Genomic DNA, 21,548 nt, shown 5'->3' on the forward strand with positions numbered 1-21,548 from the left:
CAACAACAGACAACATGACTATAACAGTCCGAACAAAGTCAGCTTCGTTGATGCTATAAACCCCCCACCAACGGAAACCCGAACGCAAAACCGTTCACGACAACGGCAGTCCCAAAGTCAGCAAATCAACTGCAGTCCCCAGCCACAAAAGCACACTGCAAGAGTCCAGAGCGTCCTCTAGGCATGACCCCAACTGTCCACATGGGGCTGCCCTCCACAGGAACGACGCGATGAGACTCCAACCAGACACAGGGCACCAGTGTGGACATGAAGCTCAGCTCTCGGATCCTCAACTTTATCAAAGGCTGTTAAAGCTCATTTTGTTTGGCAATTAATTTATCCTTTAAAAACCAGGTGATTCCCAGTAAAAAAGAAAAAAACACTTTTTTTTTGCAAGGGAGGCTGGCCAAGTTGTTCAAATGAATATTAAACTTATTTCATATTTAACTGAAATTGACTAGTAAGTCCGAGGCCATGGTTCTCGACCGGAAAAGGGTGGCTTGCCCTCTCCAGGTTGGTGGAGAAGTCCTGCCTCAAGTGGAGGAGTTTAAGTATCTCGGGATCTTGTTCACGAGTGAGGGAAGGATGGAGCGTGAGATTGACAGGCGGATCGGTGCAGCCTCCGCAGTGATGCGGTCGCTTTACCGGTCCGTCGTGGTGAAGAAGGAGCTGAGCCAAAAGGCGAAGCTCTCAATTTACCGGTCGATCTACGTTCCGACTCTCACCTATGGTCATGAGCTTTGGGTAATGACAGAAAGAACAAGATCGCGGATACAAGCGGCTGAAATGAGTTTCCTTCGCAGGGTGGCTGGGCGCTCCCTTAGAGATAGGGTGAGAAGCACAGTCACTCGGGAGGAGCTCGGAGTAGAGCCGCTGCTCCTCCACATCGAGAGGAACCAGCTGAGGTGGCTCGGGCATCTTTTTCGGATGCCTCCTGGACGCCTCCCTGGGGAGGTGTTCCAGGCATGTCCCCCCGGGAGGAGGCCCCGGGGAAGACCCAGGACACGCTGGAGGGACTATGTCTCTCGGCTGGCCTGGGAACGCCTCGGTGTTCTTCCCGAGGAGCTGGCCGAGGTGTCTGGGGAAAGGGAAGTTTGGGCTTCCATGCTTAGACTGCTGCCTCCGCGACCCGGTCCTGGATAAGCGGAAGAAGGCGAGTGACTAGTAATGTTGCAAGTATATTTTATTTTAATACTGTCAGAAATAAAAGAATATAAAAAATACCCTATTATATAGTGCAGTATGTCACAGACTGGTTTATGGAAAATTGCCACACAATTTTTCATTGTTTTCTTGTTTTGAGGGGGAAAAACAGTATGTGAGATATTCTTTACCTGTTATAATTATTTTTTGTCTTTCTTCATGGAATGAAAGCTTGTTGTGGTGAATGATTTCAGTCGAGCCACATTATTGAACAGATCTAACTGGAGAGGTCAGACCAAGAGCTATTCTAATGACTCCACCCACCCAATCCTACAACCACACACAGTAGAACATCTGGTGACTGGGCCACCAACATAATCTGGTAGGGTTGAGGATCACCACCTGCAGAATGGAGGGTGGGTGTCAGGGCCAATGCCAGTCCTACAGCAGACTTGTGTTGGACTGATGGACTGCACCCTTTAAATGGAAGCTGGATTGGGGAACATGAGATGGAAAGATAAGGAGATTGATATATTTGGTCTTATGTCCACACACAGTTAGGGCTCTTGTACCAAACCTCTAGATTAGGAGTCGTCTCTCCTACGACAAAGGAGATAAGCCTCAGGTGGATGTGGAGATCCTCACTAGTCTCAGGCTGGGGCCTTAAAGTTGGAGTTTTTACAAGTGGACAAGAGGGCTTCCTCCATACATTTTCAATGCTCAGGAAAGAAACCTCTGACTGTTTTTTGTGCTTCTGCACCCAATCGCACTTAGAAGTATTTAACGTTTGAGAGAGTAAAGGTTTGTGGCTTTTGGAAGAGTAAAAATTGACAGGTCTCAGTCAAAGGCCACCATAAATCAAATCAGTGTTGACAGGTTAATGATGATCCGATCCCACTGAAAATCTAAATGTTTTTAAACACAGATGTAAAAAAAAAATTGTAAAAGAACATCACATTATTTTGTTGACTTTATTTTTTCCCAAGGAATTGTTTCAATTACACACACACACACACACACACACGTACGCACCCCAATGGAATTTAAAATGTATGGAGTTGTGAATGAGGGCTTCATGAACATGAATATTTGTTGATTAGCTGATAAGTGGTGGGTCTCTGATCCACTGTGTACACGTCTCTGCAAAATCACCAAAATGTTCTTCATTCTCCAATGTGAGAGAAAACTGTCCAGGAAATGCTGCTGTGAGTCGAGCACATTTCATTCAAAAATATCTTCACTGGAGTCGGTATCAGATGAAGATTCTTCTTCAGACACTAAACATGAACAAAAACAAAATGTTTTTTTTGTTGTTGTTTGTTTTTTTAAATGAACCTGACAGGTTGAACATGAACATTAAACGCCAAAGTAAAAAGGACAAAGTTTAAAAAATCCCCAGTAACTCACTGAATATGAACCTGTTTAAAATCAATAGCTCTTTATAGAAATAGGACCAGGTTACAGAAACTTTCTTCAATAAATAAACAGCATCAAACAATGTTAATGAGTCTAAATATTTGTGTATATATTTTTGTCAATGTTTAACTGAAACACGAGCAAAATCACAAGTTCCGTAGTTTAAGACTGAAGAGTTTCTTCTTTCCTGAATCTCTGAGTTTATTCCCAGTCAGGTCCAGTTTTCTCAGGTGTGAGGGGTTTGATCTCAGAGCTGAAGTCAGAGCAGCACAGCCTTCATCTGAGATTTCACAATAACGCAACCTGCAGAGAGACAATGACACACTCTTCACTCTCTCAGTTTATATAATTTGCATGGATTACTGCACTTTTATATTTGGAATATACTGTGGAGTTTAAATTACTTATTGTTATTATGTTTACAGCATTTAGCCGACGCCCTTATCCAGAGCGACTTATAGAAATGTGTGTGTGTTTGTGTGTGGGCAACACTACATGCAAATCAGTTGTGCTAGGAACACGCTTCACACATTATGGGTGATCAACTTAAGCACAAAAGTATGAAGAAAATCAGCCTTTCTGTCAGAAATATTTAGTTCAGTTTGGTTTAGACAAATATTTACAGACAATTTTATGAAAAGATTGATAAATAAGGCTGTGTATGTGTGTCTGTGTGTTTGTGAGAGAGATCAAATTTAAAAGATGAATCAGGGCTGAATTTCCAAAAATCACTGCGAAGTTGAGATCATTGTAACTGGGAGAGAGAGAGTTCAAAGTGATGCTCGCTCTACCATTAAATGAGGATGTTTGTGCTTTTGGGAAACTCGGCCCTGATCTGTTTATACTACTACAAACACTGAATACAGAAATACTGTGATCAGATCAGGAAAAAACATCAATGTGGAATTAAATGTAATGATTTTCCTCCTCAGGATATTTGATGCTGAACCTAAAACCTCTGCTTCAGTCTCACTATTAGAGAATGTGTCTTACTGAGGATCAGGTCATGTGACTCTCAGAGAGATGATCTTACCCCAGTGTCTCCAGTTTACAGTGAGGATTCTCCAGTACAGCAGAGAGACGCTTCACTCCTGAGTCTCTGAGTTTATTCTGAGACAGATCCAGTTTTCTCAGGCGTGAGGGGTTTGATCTCAGAGCTGAAGTCAGAGCAGCACAGCCTTCATCTGAGATTTCACAATCACGCAACCTGCAGAGAGATAATGACACACTCTTCACTCTCTCAGTTTATAGAATTTGCATGGATTACTGCACTTTTATATCTGAAATATACTGTGGAGTTTAAATTACTGATTGTTATGTTTACAGCATTTAGACGACGCCCTTATCCAGAGCGACTTATAGAAGTGTGTGTTGGCGTCACTATGTTACTGGTTTCTGGTAGACTCTGCGTTGTGTTCTGAATGAAGACTCCCAAGTGGATGAAGCAGTTTATTCCTGCACATGGGTTGGTAAAATAACGCATTGAGGATGGGAATACATGTGGAGTCCGCCTGCAGCAGTGAAAAGCTCTTCCTGCTTATTGCACACCTTACTACAGCATGAGAACTTTACTGTACTTAATCTTATTACATTACTACAGTTTTCTAATAGTATGGATTGTGTTAACAAAATAAAAATTCCAAAAGGGAAAAGTGTATTATAAAACATGAATATGAAAGTGAGTGTAAATGCACTGAAAAAACAATTATATTTCTTATCTAAATGTATAAATTCTCAAATTGTGATCATATAGTGTAGTACATAATTACATAAAAATATACAGATCTGAAAATGTTCAGAGAAAACAAATCTGACATACACTGTACAAGAAAAGCATTGCTTCATCCATTCTCAATGTCAAAACGTGCAAACAGCGCTCATACAAAGCTAAAGGTACACTCTTGTGGCCACTACTGGTACTGCAGCTAGAATGCAGTTGAGACATTCCAGGCTAGTCACATTCTCGATCGCGGATGCTAGCGAAGCCACGAGGTAAACTTAGAACGTTCATAAAACAAACAACTTAAACGATAAATCTGATTGGTGACCTGCACATGGGTTGGTAAAATAACGCATTGAGGGTGGGAATACATGTGGTGTCCGCCGAAACAAAATCTCATCTCATCTCATTATCTCTAGCCGCTTTATCCTTCTACAGGGTCGCAGGCAAGCTGGAGCCTATCCCAGCTGACTACGGGTGAAAGGCAGGGTACACCCTGGACAAGTCACCAGGTCATCACAGGGCTGACACATAGACACAGACAACCATTCACACTCACGGTCAATTTAGAGTCACCAGTTAACCTAACATGCATGTCTTTGGACTGTGGGGGAAACCGGAGCACCCGGAGGAAACCCACACGGACACGGGGAGAACATGCAAACTCCACACAGAAAGGCCCTCGCCGGACCCGGGGTTCGAACCCAGGACCTTCTTGCTGTGAGGCGACAGCGCTAACCACTACACCACCGTGCCGCCCCGAAACAAAATAAATGTCATATTACCAGATGCACTTTTCAATACAAATGTGTTTCAAGGTCAAACGAGAATACAAAACTACATAAAAACAACAGTGAAAAAGATCACACAAATGCGATTTATAGGTGACCTTTTACATTATACTTAATTGGGCAAATGGCTGACTAATGCAATACAGTGCAAATATGACTTTTATCTCAGACCTATGATATCCCAACCTACCTGCAGCAGTAGAAAACTTCCCGCTGCAAAATGCCCATAATGCAAAACTGTACAGAAAAACTACAAAATAAAAGTCTCAGCCCATTTATGCAGGATTTAATATAAAATTCAAATAACTATTTATTAACTCCATTACAACTGCATGCAAATCAGTTGTACCAGGAACACACTTCAAACATTATGGGTGATCAACTTAACCTTCCTCTAGTGTTCGGGTTGGCACCGACCCGTTTTTCGGTTTAGCATGCATAAAAGTACTACATAAATTTGTTTATTGCATCAAGACTTTTTGACTTTGTCAGGAACTTCTATTTAAACAAAATAAAATCCAAAAATTTTTTTTACTAAATTATAAAATGCTCTGGTGAAAATTGTGACCTTTGTGTTGTTAGGGTCAATTTCGACCCAGTTAAAATATAAGATTATAAAACAATAATAAATGCCAAAACTGAAATCATAAACACACAATCAGCCAACAGCCTACAGCCAGCTCTTCCTCCAACCACTTGAGCTTCAGTCAGGGGCTTTTCTCTTTGCCTGTTTGACAGAACAAACAAAGACAGACATGTCCAGGCATGTAAGGCCAATTGAGTTTAGAGTTGGTGACTTGCAGAGTACACATCTCCAATTTACAGCATGCAACAATGAGAAGAGGACTGAATGTAAGCCAAGCTCTGGACCATATCTTTGCTGATAATGAGGCAGAGGACACAGAGCAGTATAGCGATGGAGATGAGCAGGTCTCTGAGGAGGAAGATGATGTGGCGTACCAACCGGAAGACACAGACACATCTGGAGGAGGTTACCGGTGCTGAAGCTGCTCCTGCTGAAACATTCAGATCCAAAAGTGGCAACATCTGTTGGAGCTCAGTACCTTCTGATGTATATGGCAGGACAGCTGATGCAAATGTCGTCAAAATGACCCCTGGGATCACAAGGTTTGCTGTGATAAGAGTAAGTGACATCAAGTCATGTTTTGATCTGTTTATGCCAGTGTCACTAAAAAAAAAGTTATAATTGCTATGACAAACCTTGAAGGAAAAAAAGTCCATGGCAACATGTGGAATAACATTGATGAGGAATGCCTGGATGCCTACATTGGTGTTCTTCTCCTTGCTGGAGTGTACAGATCCAGCAATGAGGCCACTTATAGTCTCTGGGATGCATCAACAGGCAGGAATATTTTCCGGACAACAATGTCACTTCAGACCTTTCGAATGATATCAAGAGTCCTCAGATTTGACAACAGAGACACCAGAGCAAAATCTGACAAGCTTGCTCCCATCAGGGATGTCTGGGAGAGATGGGTGCAACTCCTTCCACTGATGTTCAACCCAGGGCCAGAGGTGACAATAGATGAACGTTTTCTCCCTTTCCGTGGAAAATTCCAGTTCCGGCAATACATGCCCAGTAAGCCAGGCAAATATGGCATAAAAATCTGGGCATGCCTGGATGCCTACATTGGTGTTCTTCTCCTTGCTGGAGTGTACCGATCCAGCAATGAGGCCACTGATAGTCAACAGAAAAAAAAGACTTGTTTTTTGCCCTTTTCTTGAAGTAAATATATATGGGTCGAAATTGACCCAAAACACCATAGATGTTACTATAGTCGATAATATTAAAATCTTTTTTCTTTTGAACATTTAAGAGATGTGATCTAATACCCCTCAGTAATAGTCAGGTAACAGAACAACCTTTTATTTGTTTACATTATTCTCTTGAGGTTCATTTGACCACTTTTTTATATTGAAAACGAGGGGTATGCTGTTAAAAGAAAGGCCCAGGGGGCCACAACAAAAATATTAAAATCAATCTTTTCATGGATAAGGGAGCCTAACAAGGTAACCAAGAGGTAAGAAACAAATTGGATGATAAATAATTGTTTTTAGGGTATTTTATGGCTGATTTAAGACATGGGTCAAAACCGACCCGTTAACATAAGAGATGGTAACAGAAAGTTAACACCAGGGGAAGGTTAAGCACAAAAGTACAAAGAAAATCAGCCTTTCTGTCAGAAATATTTAGTTCAGTTTGGTTTTCACAAATATTTACACACAGTTTTACGAAAAGATTGATAAATCAGGCCCTGTGTGTGTGTGTGTGTGTGTGTGTGTGTGTGTGTGTGTGTGTGTGTGTGTGTGTGTGTGTGTGTGTGATCACATTTAAAAGTTGAATCAGGGCTGAGTTTCCAAAAATCATTGCAAAGTTGAAATCATTGTAAATGGGAGAGAGAGATTTCAAAGTGATGTTCACTCTACCAATAAATGATGATGTTTGTTCTTTTGGGAAACTCGGCCCTGATCTGTTTATACTACTACAAACACTGAATACAGAAATACTGTGATCAGATCAGGAAAAAACATCAATGTGAAATTGAATGTAATGATTTTCCTCCTCAGGATATTTGATGCTGAACCTGAAACCTCTGTGTGGCAGCAGGGGCGTGGTCAAGCATCGGTTTGTGACCGGAGGGCGGAGTCAGGGAAGGTAAGTGGCAGAATCACTGCACCTGATGTCTGTTAACCTGTGTTTGTGTGTCTCCCCCAGTGACCGCGCCCTATATAAGGAGAGAGAGAGCAGAGGAAGGGAGCTCTCTCCCCAACCAGATGACTGATGTGTGTGCGCGCGCGTGTCTGAGAGAGTGTACGCTGAAAAGTGCTATAATAAAGAGTTTTGGAAACTCAGTTCTGGCCTGCCATACTTCTGTGCTCCACCCACTTGCGCAAAGTGTTACACTCTGCTTCAGTCTCACTATTAGAGAATGTGTCTTTCTGAGGATCAGGTCATGTGACTCTCAGAGAGATGATCTTACCCCAGTGTCTCCAGTTTACAGTGAGGATTCTCCAGTACAGCAGAGAGACGCTTCACTCCTGAGTCTCTGAGTTTATTCCCAGTCAGATGCAGTTCTCTCAGGTGTGAGGGGTTTGATCTCAGAGCTGAAGTCAGAGCAGCACAGCCTTCACCTGAGATTTCACAATTACACAACCTGCAGAGAGACAATGACACACTCTTCACTCTCTCAGTTTATATAATTTGCATGGATTACTGCACTTTTATATCTGAAATATACTGTGGAGTTTAAATTACTGATTGTTATTATGTTTACAGCATTTAGCCAACGCCCTAATCCAGAGCGACTCATAGAAGTGTGTTTGTAGGCGTCACTGCATGTAAATGAGCTGTGCTTCATACATTACGGGGTAGAGAGAGTTCGACAATTGAGCTGCCCTATGATGAGTGTTTTACCAGGGTGCATAAGACCTTTCCTGGGCTGGCGATCAGACAGTGACCTCCCCTGGGGGTTTGGGGCACTGTCGTCATAAGATGTCTGACAGGCATCGACAGGCACAGTACCAGGTGAAGTTAGAGCACGGGCTTGAACCGTGGTGCAAGTATTGGATATCATCATCAAGTTTTCAAATTGCTGTAAAAAACTGGGGTGATGCAAATACTACAGGGATTTTCTGTCTGGGTTTACTCCCATAGGTCCACCACGTTCTGCAACATTGGGGCGGTGCTGAGAGCCACGCGGATGGTCTTCGGCATGTGAGAGGCTAGATAGAGGGACCACTTACTGCAGGGCCGTAACCATGATTTTTCAAATACCGAGGTCAAACATTGCGATACATCTTATTTGCCCCCCCCAAAAAATGTCCTAATATGGTGACTTTTCATACATTTTGGAAACGAGTCAAAATCACAAGCCCAACAAGGAGATGAACATGTAGGTGAACATGTTTATTTTAACAATTTCAAAACTGCACGACCACAACAATATGCAGCATCCTCAGATGGAGAGTACCATAGCCAGGGGTGTTTTTTTTTCCCACTCAGCACTGTATCTCAGAAGCCTTTTCCCAAATTGACGCTGGGGGTATTTATACTGGTCCCTACTCCATCTACCCTGAAGAATGTTCTTTTTCTCCTCATCTGTGTAGGAACTTTTGTTTTTATAGCTTGCCGAATCATGGATGGACAAACTTGTACTTGGAGTTTCTTGAGCTTCACCTGTTATTTCCCTATCTTTATCTCCTGATTCTGTTATCTCTTCCTCTCATGACCCAGTTCTTCCCTTTTCTTCCTCTACTGGCTCTGCTCTTCCCTTCTCTTCCTCTACTGACTCTCTCTCTTCAACTCGCTGATCCTCACCCTCTCCAGTGTCCTCTATTTGATTTTAAAACATTATTATTATTATTATTATTATTATTATTATCTATTATTATCATCATTATTACTACTATTATTATTATTATTGGTGATCGGAGGAGGAGCTGTGAACGCGGCTGGGCTGTTCATGATTGACAGAAAGCAGTCAGAGGTGGTACATCATGTTGTAAATAAAATGTGAACATAAGTTTGCTACCCATTTTCATTTCTGTTCGAAAATACAACCAATGATCAAAACATCTTGGGTTCACGTTAGCCTATAGTCTGGTAAGTTAGCAAACTAGCTCAAGTCTCGTCAGCACCCAATAACTTCATAAACAACAGGTCACGACTGTCCAGCCTTTTCTGATCTGAAACGCACCAAATCAAATCGAGACGAGAGAGACAGAATAAAAGAGTTTGTGCCGCCTGGAAAACGAAAATCCTATCTATAAGTGGCTTCGACTGTTGTTGCTTGAAATGCTAATTAAAACTGCACTGTTAATGATCATAAGCATTCCGGCACATAACTGTCAGTGACTGGCAAAATTAACTCACCTTCTTCCCTCTTTCTTTTTCTCTCACTTGTTGACTTTCCAAAGCTGAGTTTGGTTTGTTTTAGTGTAGTAGACTTCTTCATCTTATGTCAATTTTCAGATTCCACGACTAATTGACAAACTGACTGGCTGCGGAGTCAGACCTTGATGAGAACACTTCTCAACTCTTGTATATCCCGCGGTGCTTAGCTGACTATCGCGAGGCTGCCTAATATGAAATGTTTCCAATGTCGGATATTTCAGCTTCGTTTAAAAATGATTATGTGGACTTTATTTTTAGACAAACAAATGAGAACGGGGGATGCAAGCTGAATTTAGAATTTTCCACCGATCAAAGTCAGAACGATTTTCATCATATATTAATTTCACATTTCTGAGTGAAAAAAAAAATACCGTGGAAAAAAAATGCTGAGGACATGACCTCGGTGTCCTCAATGGTAGTTACAGCCCTGACTTACTGGTGACGAGTTGGTCCTATATTCCGCATCACATGCCGCTGGTATGGGGAGACCAGTCTGGGATCCCAGGATGACGATTGGCAACCAGAAAGGTACTACTCCTCCAGGGACCTTGCCCCAACTGTGAGCCACTCACAAATATCTAATATTGGATCATTTTCATCAATAAATAAATGACCAAGTATAATATTTTTGTCTCATTTGTTTAACTGGGTTCTCTTTATCTACTTTTAGGACTTGTATGAAAATCTGATGATGTTTTTCGTCATATTTATGCAGAAATATAGAAAATTCTAAAGGGTTCACAAACTTTGAAGCACCACTGTAAGTCAAAGAGTTCGACGACAAATTGAAAAAATCTTGATTGATGAAAATAAAAAAGCTATTTCTCTATGTATTCTCCATTTAAGTCTAAACACTTCTGCAAGCAGTGTTTCCATCAGAGAATTCCTTCTTTGTAGAATTCTGGGGGGTGTCTTTGACACATTTTGAAATTATAGCATCTGCCTTCGAACATTTTGACTTACCCTTGTATAAAAAACAAAATGGGGAAAAAAAAACAACTTATAACAGCACTATTTCTTTCACTGTACTGCTTCCTCTGTACCTGATCCCACTGTTAGAGAGCACTACAACTGCAAATTTGTAATCATTGTAACTGGGAGAGAGAGAGAGTTCAAAGTGATGCTCGTTCTACCATTAGACAATGATGTTTGTGCTTTTGGGAAACTTGGCCCTGATCTGTTTATACTACTACAAACACTGAATACAGAAATACTGTGATCAGATCAGGGAAAAAAAAAGCAATGTGAAATTAAATGTAATGACTTTTTCCTCAGGATATTTGATGCTGAACCTAAAACCTCTGCTTCAGTCTTACTATTAGAGAATGTGTCTTACTGAGGATCAGGTCATGTGACTCTCAGAGAGATGATCTTACCCCAGTGACTCCAGTTTACAGTGAGGATTCTCCAGTACAGCAGAGAGACGCTTCACTCCTGAGTCTCTGAGTTTATTCACAGACAGATCCAGTTCTCTCAGGTGTGAGGGGTTTGATCTCAGAGCTGAAGTCAGAGCAGCACAGCCTTCATCTGAGATTTCACAATTACACAACCTGCAGAGAGACAATGACACACTCTTCACTCTCTCAGTTTATATAATTTGCATGGATTACTGCACTTTTATATCTGAAATATACTGTGGAGTTTAAATTACTGATTGTTATTATGTTTACAGCATTTAGCCAACGCCCTTATCCAGAGCGACTCATAGAAGTGTGTTTTTAGGCATCACTGCATGTAAATGAGCTGTGCTTCATACATTACGGATGATCAGTGTAAACACATGAGTCTGAATAAAATCAGCCTTTTTGTCGGAAATTTTTAGGTCAGTTTGGGTTACACGTACATTTGCACACAACTTTATTCCAAGATTGATCAATGAGGCCGTGTGTGTGGGGTGTGTGTGTATTTCAATTTTATCAAATTTACAAGAACAACAATCAGGGCTGAGTTTCCTAAAAGCATTGTGTAATGGTGATGGAGCTGCATCCCCACCATGTTTCTCAGTCTCTGCTCCTCATAATGCTGCCACAGTGGTGCTGAAAGGACAGCTCTCCAAAGGTGTGAGAGTGTGGAGAAGACCACGCCCCTTCAGAAACACTTCTTGAGGAAAACAGCGGACACACAGCCTGAGGGTGGGGCTGCCTAATACAGCCCACAGGGACCTACATTAGAGGCGGCTTAATCTACCCTCCAAGAGGAACCAAGAGAGTATAAAAAGGTGCTGCATTCACCACACAGTGAGTACGATGCTCTCGAATGCTGAGATTGACTTGCTCTGTTCCTGTGCCATCAGACTCCAGCAGAGAAGAGCGACTCCTCACTTCCACACAACCCCACACCAGTTCTCACAGCCTCCCAGCACTCCAGGCACAAAGACCTCATCTCCCTGCACTCTCGGCACCACCACCCGACTCTCACCATTGAAGCATGTCATGAATTTCCACCACAATTCCCCTTTAGGAAACATAACTTCAATTTATGAGGGTACAGTGGTCCTTGAAAGTTTGTGAACCCTTAAGAATTTTCTCTATATCTGCATAAATATGACCTAAAACATCATCAGATTTTCACACAAGTCCTAAAAGTAGATAAATAGAACCCAGTTAAACAAATGAGACAAAATATTTTACTTGGTCATTTATTTATTGAGTAAATTGATCCAATGTTACATATCTGTGAGTGACAAAAGTATGTGAGCCTTTGCTTTCAGTATCTGGTGTGACCCCCTTGTGCAGCAATAACTGCAACTAAACGTTTCTTGGAGGAATTTTAGCCCATTCCTCCGTACAGAACAGCTTCAACTTTGGGATGTTGGTGGGTTTCCTCACATGAACTGCTCGCTTCAGGTCCTTCTACAACATTTCAATTACATTAAGGTCAGGACTTTGACTTTGCCATTCCAAAACATTAACTTTATTCTTCTTTATTCATTAACTTTAACCATTCTTTGGTACACTGTAAAAAAAATTAGTCAAGCCAACTTTAAAATGTAACGTAACCTGCTGCCAAAGGATTTTGAATAAACTCAACTTCGGGCCAAATAGTTGTGCTGACTTGCTCTTTTAAGTCGACACAGATGAGTATTTTATGATATTTGACCTTACTTTATTTAGCAAGTTCAGTGCATTCAAATTGTGATGTTGAAAGAAATTGAAATAATCATTCCAATTAACTTGGAAAAGCAAGTTGGCACAAAAAATATTATCCTAAATTATTATTTTTAAAGATTTTTGAGGCTTTTTCCACCTTTATTGGATAGGACAGTGTAGAGAGACAGGAAATGAGCGGGAGATAGACAGGGAGGGATCAGGAAATGACCTCACGTCAGAATCGAACCCAGGTCCCCAGATTTATAGTATGGCGCCTTATCCACCTGAGCCACAACACCCCAAAATGTTCTTTTTAAGTTGACTTGACTTGACTTGCCTTGCCTTTAGAAGTTCAGTCCAACAAATTGTTTAGTTGAAATAAATTGAAATAATAATGCCAATGAACTTAGAAGAGCAAGTTGGCACATCATGGTTCTAAGTTGAGTTTACTCAAAATCCTTTGGCAGCAGGTTGCGTTATATTTTTAAGTTGGCTTGACTTTTTTTTTTTACAATGATTGTGTGCATTACATTTTTTAGTTAACACAAACCTCTCAACACTTAAGTTCTACTTCACTTTGCCTATTATTACACAAACAGAAACAAATACCGACATACAAGGAGGGAATTCCCTGGCCTCTGTTGAGGAAAGCTTAGTCTATACTCCTATACAACGTCTCGTGTCAGTTTCCACAGACTTCTCACTCCACCCGACCGTTGAAACTTTCAAACTTGTGCGCATGCGCAGTGGCATTGGTTAAGGGGCGTCAATCAGCACTTGAATATGTAAGTTCACTTAACTTAATTTTCCAATTCCTATGAACTTGTGGCGAAGGAAAGGCGTCTCAACTATTTTTTTTAGTTACTTGAACAATTAGAAGGGAAATTTGTTCATTCAACTTAGAATCCTTTTTTCACTCAACAATTTTGCAAGTTACATTTTTTACAGTGTAGAATGACTTGTGTGCTTAGGGTCATTGTCTTGCTGCATGACCCACCTTCTCTTGAGATTCAGTTCATTGACAGATGTCCTGACATTTTCCTTTCGAATTTGCTGATTTAATTCAGAATTCATTGTTCCGTCAATGATGGCAAGCCGTCCTGGCCCAGATGCAGCAAATCAGGCCCAAACCATGATACTACCACCATCATGTTTCACAGATGGGATAAGGTTCTTATGCTGGAATGCAATATTTTCCTTTCTTCAAACATAACGCTTCTCATTTAAACCAAAAAGTTCTATTTTGGTCTCATCCATCCACAAAACATTTTTCCAATAGCCTTCTGGCTTGTCCACGTGATCTTTAGCAAACTGCAGATGAGCAGCAATGTTCTTTTTGGAGAGCAGTGGCTTTCTTCTTGCAACTCTGCCATGCACACCATTGTTGTTCAGTGTTTTCCTGATGGTGGACTCATGAACATTAACATTAGCCAATGTGAGAGAGGCCTTCAGTTGCTTAGAAGTTACTCTGGGGTCTTTTGTGACCTCACCGACTATTACATGCCTTGCTCTTGGAGTGATCTTTGTTGGTCAACCACTCCTGGGGAGGGTAACAATAGTCTTGAATTTCCTCCATTTGTACACAATCTGTCTGACTGTGGATTGATGGAGTCCAAACTCTTTAGAGATGGTTTTATAGCCTTTTCCAGCCTGAAGAGCATCAACAACGCTTTTTCTGAGGTCCTCAGAAATCTCCTTTGTGTGTGTCATGATACACTTCCACAAACATGTGTTGTGAAGATCAGACTTTGATAAGTCCCTGTTCTTTAAATAAAACAGGGTGCCCACTCACACCTGATTGTCATCCTATTGATTGAAAACACCTGACGCTAATTTCACCTTCAAATTAACTGCTAATCCTAGAGGTTCACATACTTTTGCCACTCACTTCATCTGTCATCTGGCAGGCCAGTGACTTGGTAAGATATCCTATCCCAGATCCGCCGGTCGAGCATAGCTGCTCTGAGTTGTTCTTCCTTCAACCCCGTCTCTCGCTTGAGGACCGTTTTCAGGGTGGTATGTGGTCGACTGACTTTGCACTTCACCTCAGGCTCCCACAAGAGAACTTGTGCGGCAGGTTGATCATGACGAAACACATGGCCACACAATGCCAGACGGCGTTTAGCAGTTATGGTCGAGAGGTGTGGTAAGGAACCATACAGGCGGTCGTTTGTCCAATGGTCCTGCCAGCTGACGTTGAACACTCTGCGGAGCATGCGGGTGTATGTGCCAGCCAAGGATTGCTCTTGTGCTCTCGTTAGAGACCAAGACTCGGATCCGTAGAGAAGAATGGATTCTACTGAGGCCTTGAACACTCTGACCTTTGTGTCTCTAGACAGAGGGGCAGTCCACACCTTGATTAGAGAATTTAGGGCGCCCCAGGCTTTGGCCTTTCTGGAGTTGATGTCATGAGCAGTGTTCATCCAACTGCCAAGGTATTTAAAGTTGTCCACCTTCTCAACAGCAGAGTTGTCAATCACGTGGAGAGATTGGTCTGTAGAGGAATTTATATGCATCCATTTAGTTTTGCATGTGTTCAACTGAAGGTCAACTGATTTAGCAGCCAGTTCTACTCAGTGGAGAAGATCCTCGCCCAAATTCACCGAGTCCTCGAGAAGAGCAATGTCATCAGCGAAGTCAAGATCGGATAGATGGACAGCAAGGTGGCGAGAACTTCTACGGCGTTTAAGAGTGAGCCCATCATCCATGCGAAGGGCTAAATGCAAGGCGTAATCAAGAACAATGATGAAGAGCAGAGGAGCTAGGGGGTCTCCTTGAAGTACGCCTGAGTTGATAGAAAACTCCTCAGTTACACCATCAGGAGTTATAACCACAGCAGTGTTATCGATATACATTGTCCTGATTGCCTCAACCATGCTAGAGGGGATGCCATATGCTTGTAGAATGGAAAACATTGTGTCACGTCTGATGGAATCAAAAGCCTTCTTGAAGTCCAAAAAGACTATCACACCTTCTTTATGATGGTTCACGAGCTCTTCGATAATGCGCCAGAGGGCTAAGATATGAGCGCTAGTAGAACGCAGTTGATGGAAGCCATTTTGGTTTGGACGCAAGAAGTTATCCATTACCGGCCTCAACCTATTGAGTAACAGTCGGTTATACACCTTAGAGGCGAGCTGAGCTAGACTAATTCCCTTGTAGTTGTCAGGCAACGTCAGGTTGCCTTTCTTAGGGACAGGGACGATGCCTGCTAGACCCCATTCCTTGGGCCTATTGCCTGCAAGGGTTTCATTGCAGAACGTGAAGAGGAAGTCGCGGATGTTTGGGAGCTTCCATAGCTCAATAGGGAGACCATCCATCCCAGGAGCACAACCAGATTTCATCTCGTCAACAGCAGAGTTAACTTCATTACGGCCGAACGGCCCAGTGAAGATTTACTCATTGAGTTCAAAGATTTGGAGGATCTCAGTTGGCCTTTCTGGCGTAGGGCTATCAGGTGATAACACACGTTGAAAATGGTCCTTCCAGGGCTTCAAACAATCTTCGCCTTGGATGAATACTGAGTTTGAAGATTTGTTGGATAACTTCTTCACTAGGTTCCACGCACGTTTTGTGTCCGTCAAGGTGTTACTAGAGTCAAACCATTCAAGGATGGCTCGGATTCTTAATTCTTCCTGCATACCATACGTAGAACAAAGGGAAGCCTGGGCAGTTTGAATGAGCTGAACACTGGCGTTAATAGTGACATGGCGCACCTCCGCCACCACAGGGCAATCGGAAAGTGGTGACTTTTTGGGATGTTCTTTGGGTAAAAGAGATGACCCCACTTTATTACAGACTCCCACGAAGGATGAATAAGATTGGTCTTCTTCAGGAAGACTTCGGAATTCTTGGGATATTAAAGCATCGACGGAGGAGGCGAGATTTGGGTTGGAAGTCAAGGAAGACCAGTTGAGCCGTTTCATTCACGGGCACCTGGTTGAACAGACACTCAATTTGGTAGACACAATAACAATTCTGTGATCACCCTGGCGAAAAGTATAAAGTATATTCATATTTTCAATAGTATATTGAAAATGTACTTACACAAATTGTACTTTTTGTAAATATACAGTGGTGCTTGAAAGTTTGTGAACCCTTTAGAATTTTCTATATTTCTGCATAAATATGATCAAAAACATCATCAGATTTTCACACAAGTCCTAAAAGTAGATAAAGAGAACCCAGTTAAACAAATGAGACAAAAATATTATACTTGGTCATTTATTTATTGAGAAAAATGATCCAATATTACATATCTGTGAGTGGCAAAAGTATGTGAACCTTTGCTTTCAGTGTCTGGTGTGACCCCCTTGTGCAGCAATAACTGCAACTAAACGTTTCCGGTAACTGTTGATCAGTCCTGCACACCGGCTTGGAGGAATTTTAGCCCATTCCTCTGTACAGAACAGCTTCAACTCTGGGATGTTGGTGGGTTTCCTCACATGAACTGCTCACTTCAGGTCCTTCCACAACATTTCGATTGGATTAAGGTCAGGACTTTGACTTGGCCATTCCAAAACATTAACTTTATTCTTCTTTAACCATTCTTTGGTAGAACGACTTGTGTGCTTAGGGTCATTATCTTGCTGCATCACCCACCTTCTCTTGAGATTCAGTTCATGGACAGATGTCCTGACATTTTCCTTTAGAATTCGCTGGTATAATTAAGAATTTATTGTTCCATCAATGATGGCAAGCCGTCCTGGCCCAGATGCAGCAAAACAGGCCCAAACCATGATACTACCACCACCATGTTTCACAGATGGGATAAGGGTCTTATGCTGGAATGTAGTGTTTTCCTTTCTCCAAATATAATGCTTCTCATTTAAACCAAAAATTTCCATTTTGATCTCATCCATCCACAAAACATTTTTCCAATAGCCTTCTGGCTTGTCCACGTGATCTTTAGCAAACTGCAGATGAGCAGCAATGTTCTTTTGGAGAGCAGTGGCTTTCTCCTTGCAACCCTGCCATGCACACCATTGTTGTTCAGTGTTCTCCTGATGATGGACTCATGAACATTAACCTTAGCCAATGTGAGAGAGGCCTTCAGTTGCTTAGAAGTTACCCTGGGGTCCTTTGTGACCTCGCCGACTATTGCACACCTTGCTCTTGGAGTGATCTTTGTTGGTTGACCACTCCTGGGGAGGGTAACAGTGGTCTTTAATCTCCTCCATTTGTACACAATCTGTCTGACTGTGGATTGGTGGAGTCCAAACTCTTTAGAGATGGTTTTGTAACCTTTTCCAGTCTGATGAGCATCAACAACGCTTTTTCTGAGGTCCTCAGAAATCTCCTTTGTTCATGCCATGATACACTTCCACAAACATGTGTTGTGAAGATCAGACTTTGATAGATCCCTGTTCTTTAAATAAAACAGGGTGCCCACTCACACCTGATTGTCATCCCATTGATTGAAAACACCTGACTCTAATTTCACCTTCAAATGAACTGCTAATCCTAGAGGTTCACATACTTTTGCCACTCACAGATATGTAATATTGGATCCTTTTCCTCAATAAATAAATGACCAAGTATAACATTTTTGTCTCATTTGTTTAACTGGGTTCTCTTTATCTACTTTTAGGACTCGTGTGAAAATCTGATGATGTTTGGGGTCATATTTATGCAGAAATATAGAAAATTCTAAAAGGTTCACAAACTTTCAAGCACCACTGTATAAAAAGTATACTAACATCACGCTTTCACGCTAACACTTTTAACACACTTCAAAATAATTATGCTATATTACACATTATAGAAATATATTATACTAAAATATACTTTAAGTAAAAGTTGTGTAATTTCTAAAGTGTGCTTATTTAAAGTACTTATAATACAAACAAAGTACACTTTAATTTGACTAATTAAGCATATATTAGTATATATAAAGTCATATACTTAAAGTATACAAAATATACTTTAAGTTGTTCCACTTTAGCATATAAAAGTACACTAAATACACTTCAAGGTGCACTTTTCTACAATTTAATTACAATAAAAATATATTTAGTACAAAATTAGTTGTTCCAAAATAGCATGCCTCAAGTTAACTAATCATAAACACACTTGAAGTATATTGTACTTCAAGTACACAAAAGTATGCTAAATTTTAGTACACTTAGCACATTTATTTTTCACCAGGGCACTGCCAACAGGATTGGATGATGAGTGTGCTTGAGAGTCTCTAAGGCTGTTTCGCCAGCGCTTACGACATAGAATGAAGTCAATTTGAGAGAGATCACCTCTCAGGGACCTATGAGTCCAGAGTTTACACCTGGGCTTTTGGAAACAAGTGTTAGCAATGATAAGACTGTGCTCGCAAGCAAATTCGGTCAATAGCTCCCCGTTCCGATTTTCACTCATGTGATATGAATGTCGTGCCACGATATGGGCATTGAAGTCGCCCCCAATTACAAGGAAAGCATGCGCTGGTATAGAGGCAACTGCCTCATGCAAAGAACGGTAGAACTGCGTGACTTCCTCCTCGGGGGAAACGTTATGAGGTGAGTAGCATGACACAACATTGAGCCTTGGATTGCCTTTGAAAACGGTGAGAATAATTCGTTCCGAGACCTTCCTGATGTAGAAAGTAGTGGTAAGAAAGACGAAAGTATAGCTACTGTATACCTACTCCATGAATGGCTGTGCCTTGGGCGTTACAGGAAGCCGAGATGGTAAACAGCGTCACTGCACCTAGTTTATGGGTTACAATGTCTGAGGACTTGTCGTTATGGACTAAACGATGTTCTTGGATGCACACTATAGGTGTGTTATAGTGGCACATAAGGAAATTCAGTTCCTCCTTGGATGATGTAGTCGAGAGAGTTTGACAATTGAGCTGCCCTATGATGAGTGTTTTATCAGGGTGCATAAGACCTTTCCCAGGCTGGCGATCAGACAGTGACTTCCCCTGGGGGTTTGGGGCACTGTCGTCATAAGATGTCTGACAGGCATCGACAGGCACGGTATCGGGTGAAGTTAGAGCACGGGCTTGAACCATGGTGCAAGTATTGGATATCATCATCAAGTTTTCAAATAGCTGTAAAAAACCAGGGTGACGCAAATACTCCCGGGATTTTCTGTCTGGGTTTACTCCCATAGGTCCACCACGTTCTGCAACACTAGGGGTGGTGCTGAGAGCCACGCGGATGGTCTTCGGCATGTGAGAGGCTAGATAGAGGGACCGCTTACTGGTGATGAGTTGGTCCTATATTCCACATCATATGCCGCTGGTATGGGGAAACCAGTCTGGGATGCCAGGATGACAATCGGCAACCAGAAAAGTACTACTCCTCCAGGGACCTTGCCCCATCTGTGAGCCACTCACAGATATCTAATATTGGATCATTTTCATCAATAAATAAATGATCAAGTATAATAGTTTTGTCTCATTTGTTTAACTGGGTTCTCTTTATCTACTTTTAGGACTTGTATGAAAATCTGATGATGTTTTTTGTCATATTTATGCAGAAATATAGAAAATTCTAAAGGGTTCACAAACTTTGAAGCACCACTGTAAGTCAAAAAGTTCGACGACAAATTGAAAAAATCTTGATTGATGAAAATAAAAAAGCTATTTCTCTATGTATTCTCCATTTAAGTCTAAACACTTCTGCAAGCAGTGTTTCCATCAGAGAATTCCTTCTTTGTAGAATTCTGGGGGATGTCTTTCACACATTTTGAAATTATAATATCTGCCTTCAAACATTTTGACTTACCCTTGTATAAAAAACAAAATGGGAGAAAAAACAACTTATAGGAGCACTATTTCTTTCACTGTACTGCTTCCTCTGTACCTGATCCCGCTGTTAGAGAGCACTACAACTGCAAATTTGTAATCATTTTAACTGGGAGAGAGAGAGAGTTCAAAGTGATGCTCGTTCTACCATTAGACAATGATGTTTGTACTTTTGGGAAACTTGGCCCTGATCTGTTTATACTACTACAAACACTGAATACAGAAATACTGTGATCAGATCAGGGAAAAAAAAAACAGCAACGTGAAATTAAATGTAATGACTTTTTCCTCAGGATATTTGATGCTGAACCTAAAACCTCTGCTTCAGTCTCACTATTAGAGAATGTGTCTTACTGAGGATCAGATCATGTGACTCTCAGAGAGATGATCTTACCCCAGTGTCTCCAGTTTACAGTGAGGATTCTCCAGTCCAGCAAAGAGACGCTTCACTCCTGAGTCTCTGAGTTTATTCCCAGACAGATCCAGTTCTCTCAGGTGTGAGGGGTTTGATCTCAGAGCTGAAGTCAGAGTCGCACAGCCTTTACCTGAGATTTCACAATAACAGAATCTGCAGAGAGACAATGACACACTCTTCACTCTCTCAGTTCAGGACACACAGATCAGTTCAGCAGGAACTTTTTCATCAAAGACACACTGCAGTCTTTAATCACAATGAAATACAGAAACTTAGTCATGAATTATACAATAGCAATCGCTAAATAACATTCTT

General features: G+C 41.4%; 1 protein-coding gene across 7 annotated transcripts in view; it reads right to left on the reverse strand.

Moving 5' to 3' along the window:
- Positions 1–2,100: 2,100 nt before the first annotated feature.
- LOC132900380 (NACHT, LRR and PYD domains-containing protein 12-like) overlaps positions 2,101–21,548 on the reverse strand; it is a 71,236-nt gene continuing 51,788 nt past the window's right edge. For 3 of the 7 annotated variants that reach the window (XM_060942438.1, XM_060942437.1, XM_060942440.1), the window contains 5 exons: positions 21,213–21,386; positions 11,362–11,535; positions 8,073–8,246; positions 3,593–3,766; positions 2,101–2,862 (listed from right to left, as the gene is read on the reverse strand). In XM_060942438.1, coding sequence (XP_060798421.1) covers positions 2,706–2,862; positions 3,593–3,766; positions 8,073–8,246; positions 11,362–11,535; positions 21,213–21,386 — 853 coding nt within the window. In that variant the 3' untranslated portion in view covers positions 2,101–2,705. Of the gene's footprint in view, positions 2,863–3,592; positions 3,767–4,372; positions 6,204–6,243; positions 6,770–8,072; positions 8,247–11,361; positions 11,536–21,212; positions 21,387–21,548 lie in introns of those variants that run through there. The other 4 variants (XR_009656777.1, XM_060942441.1, XM_060942442.1 and 1 more) reach the window with 4 other exon arrangements.

The sequence above is a fragment of the Neoarius graeffei genome, chromosome 16 (genome assembly GCF_027579695.1).
Source record: "Neoarius graeffei isolate fNeoGra1 chromosome 16, fNeoGra1.pri, whole genome shotgun sequence".
NCBI lineage: Eukaryota > Metazoa > Chordata > Actinopteri > Siluriformes > Ariidae > Neoarius > Neoarius graeffei.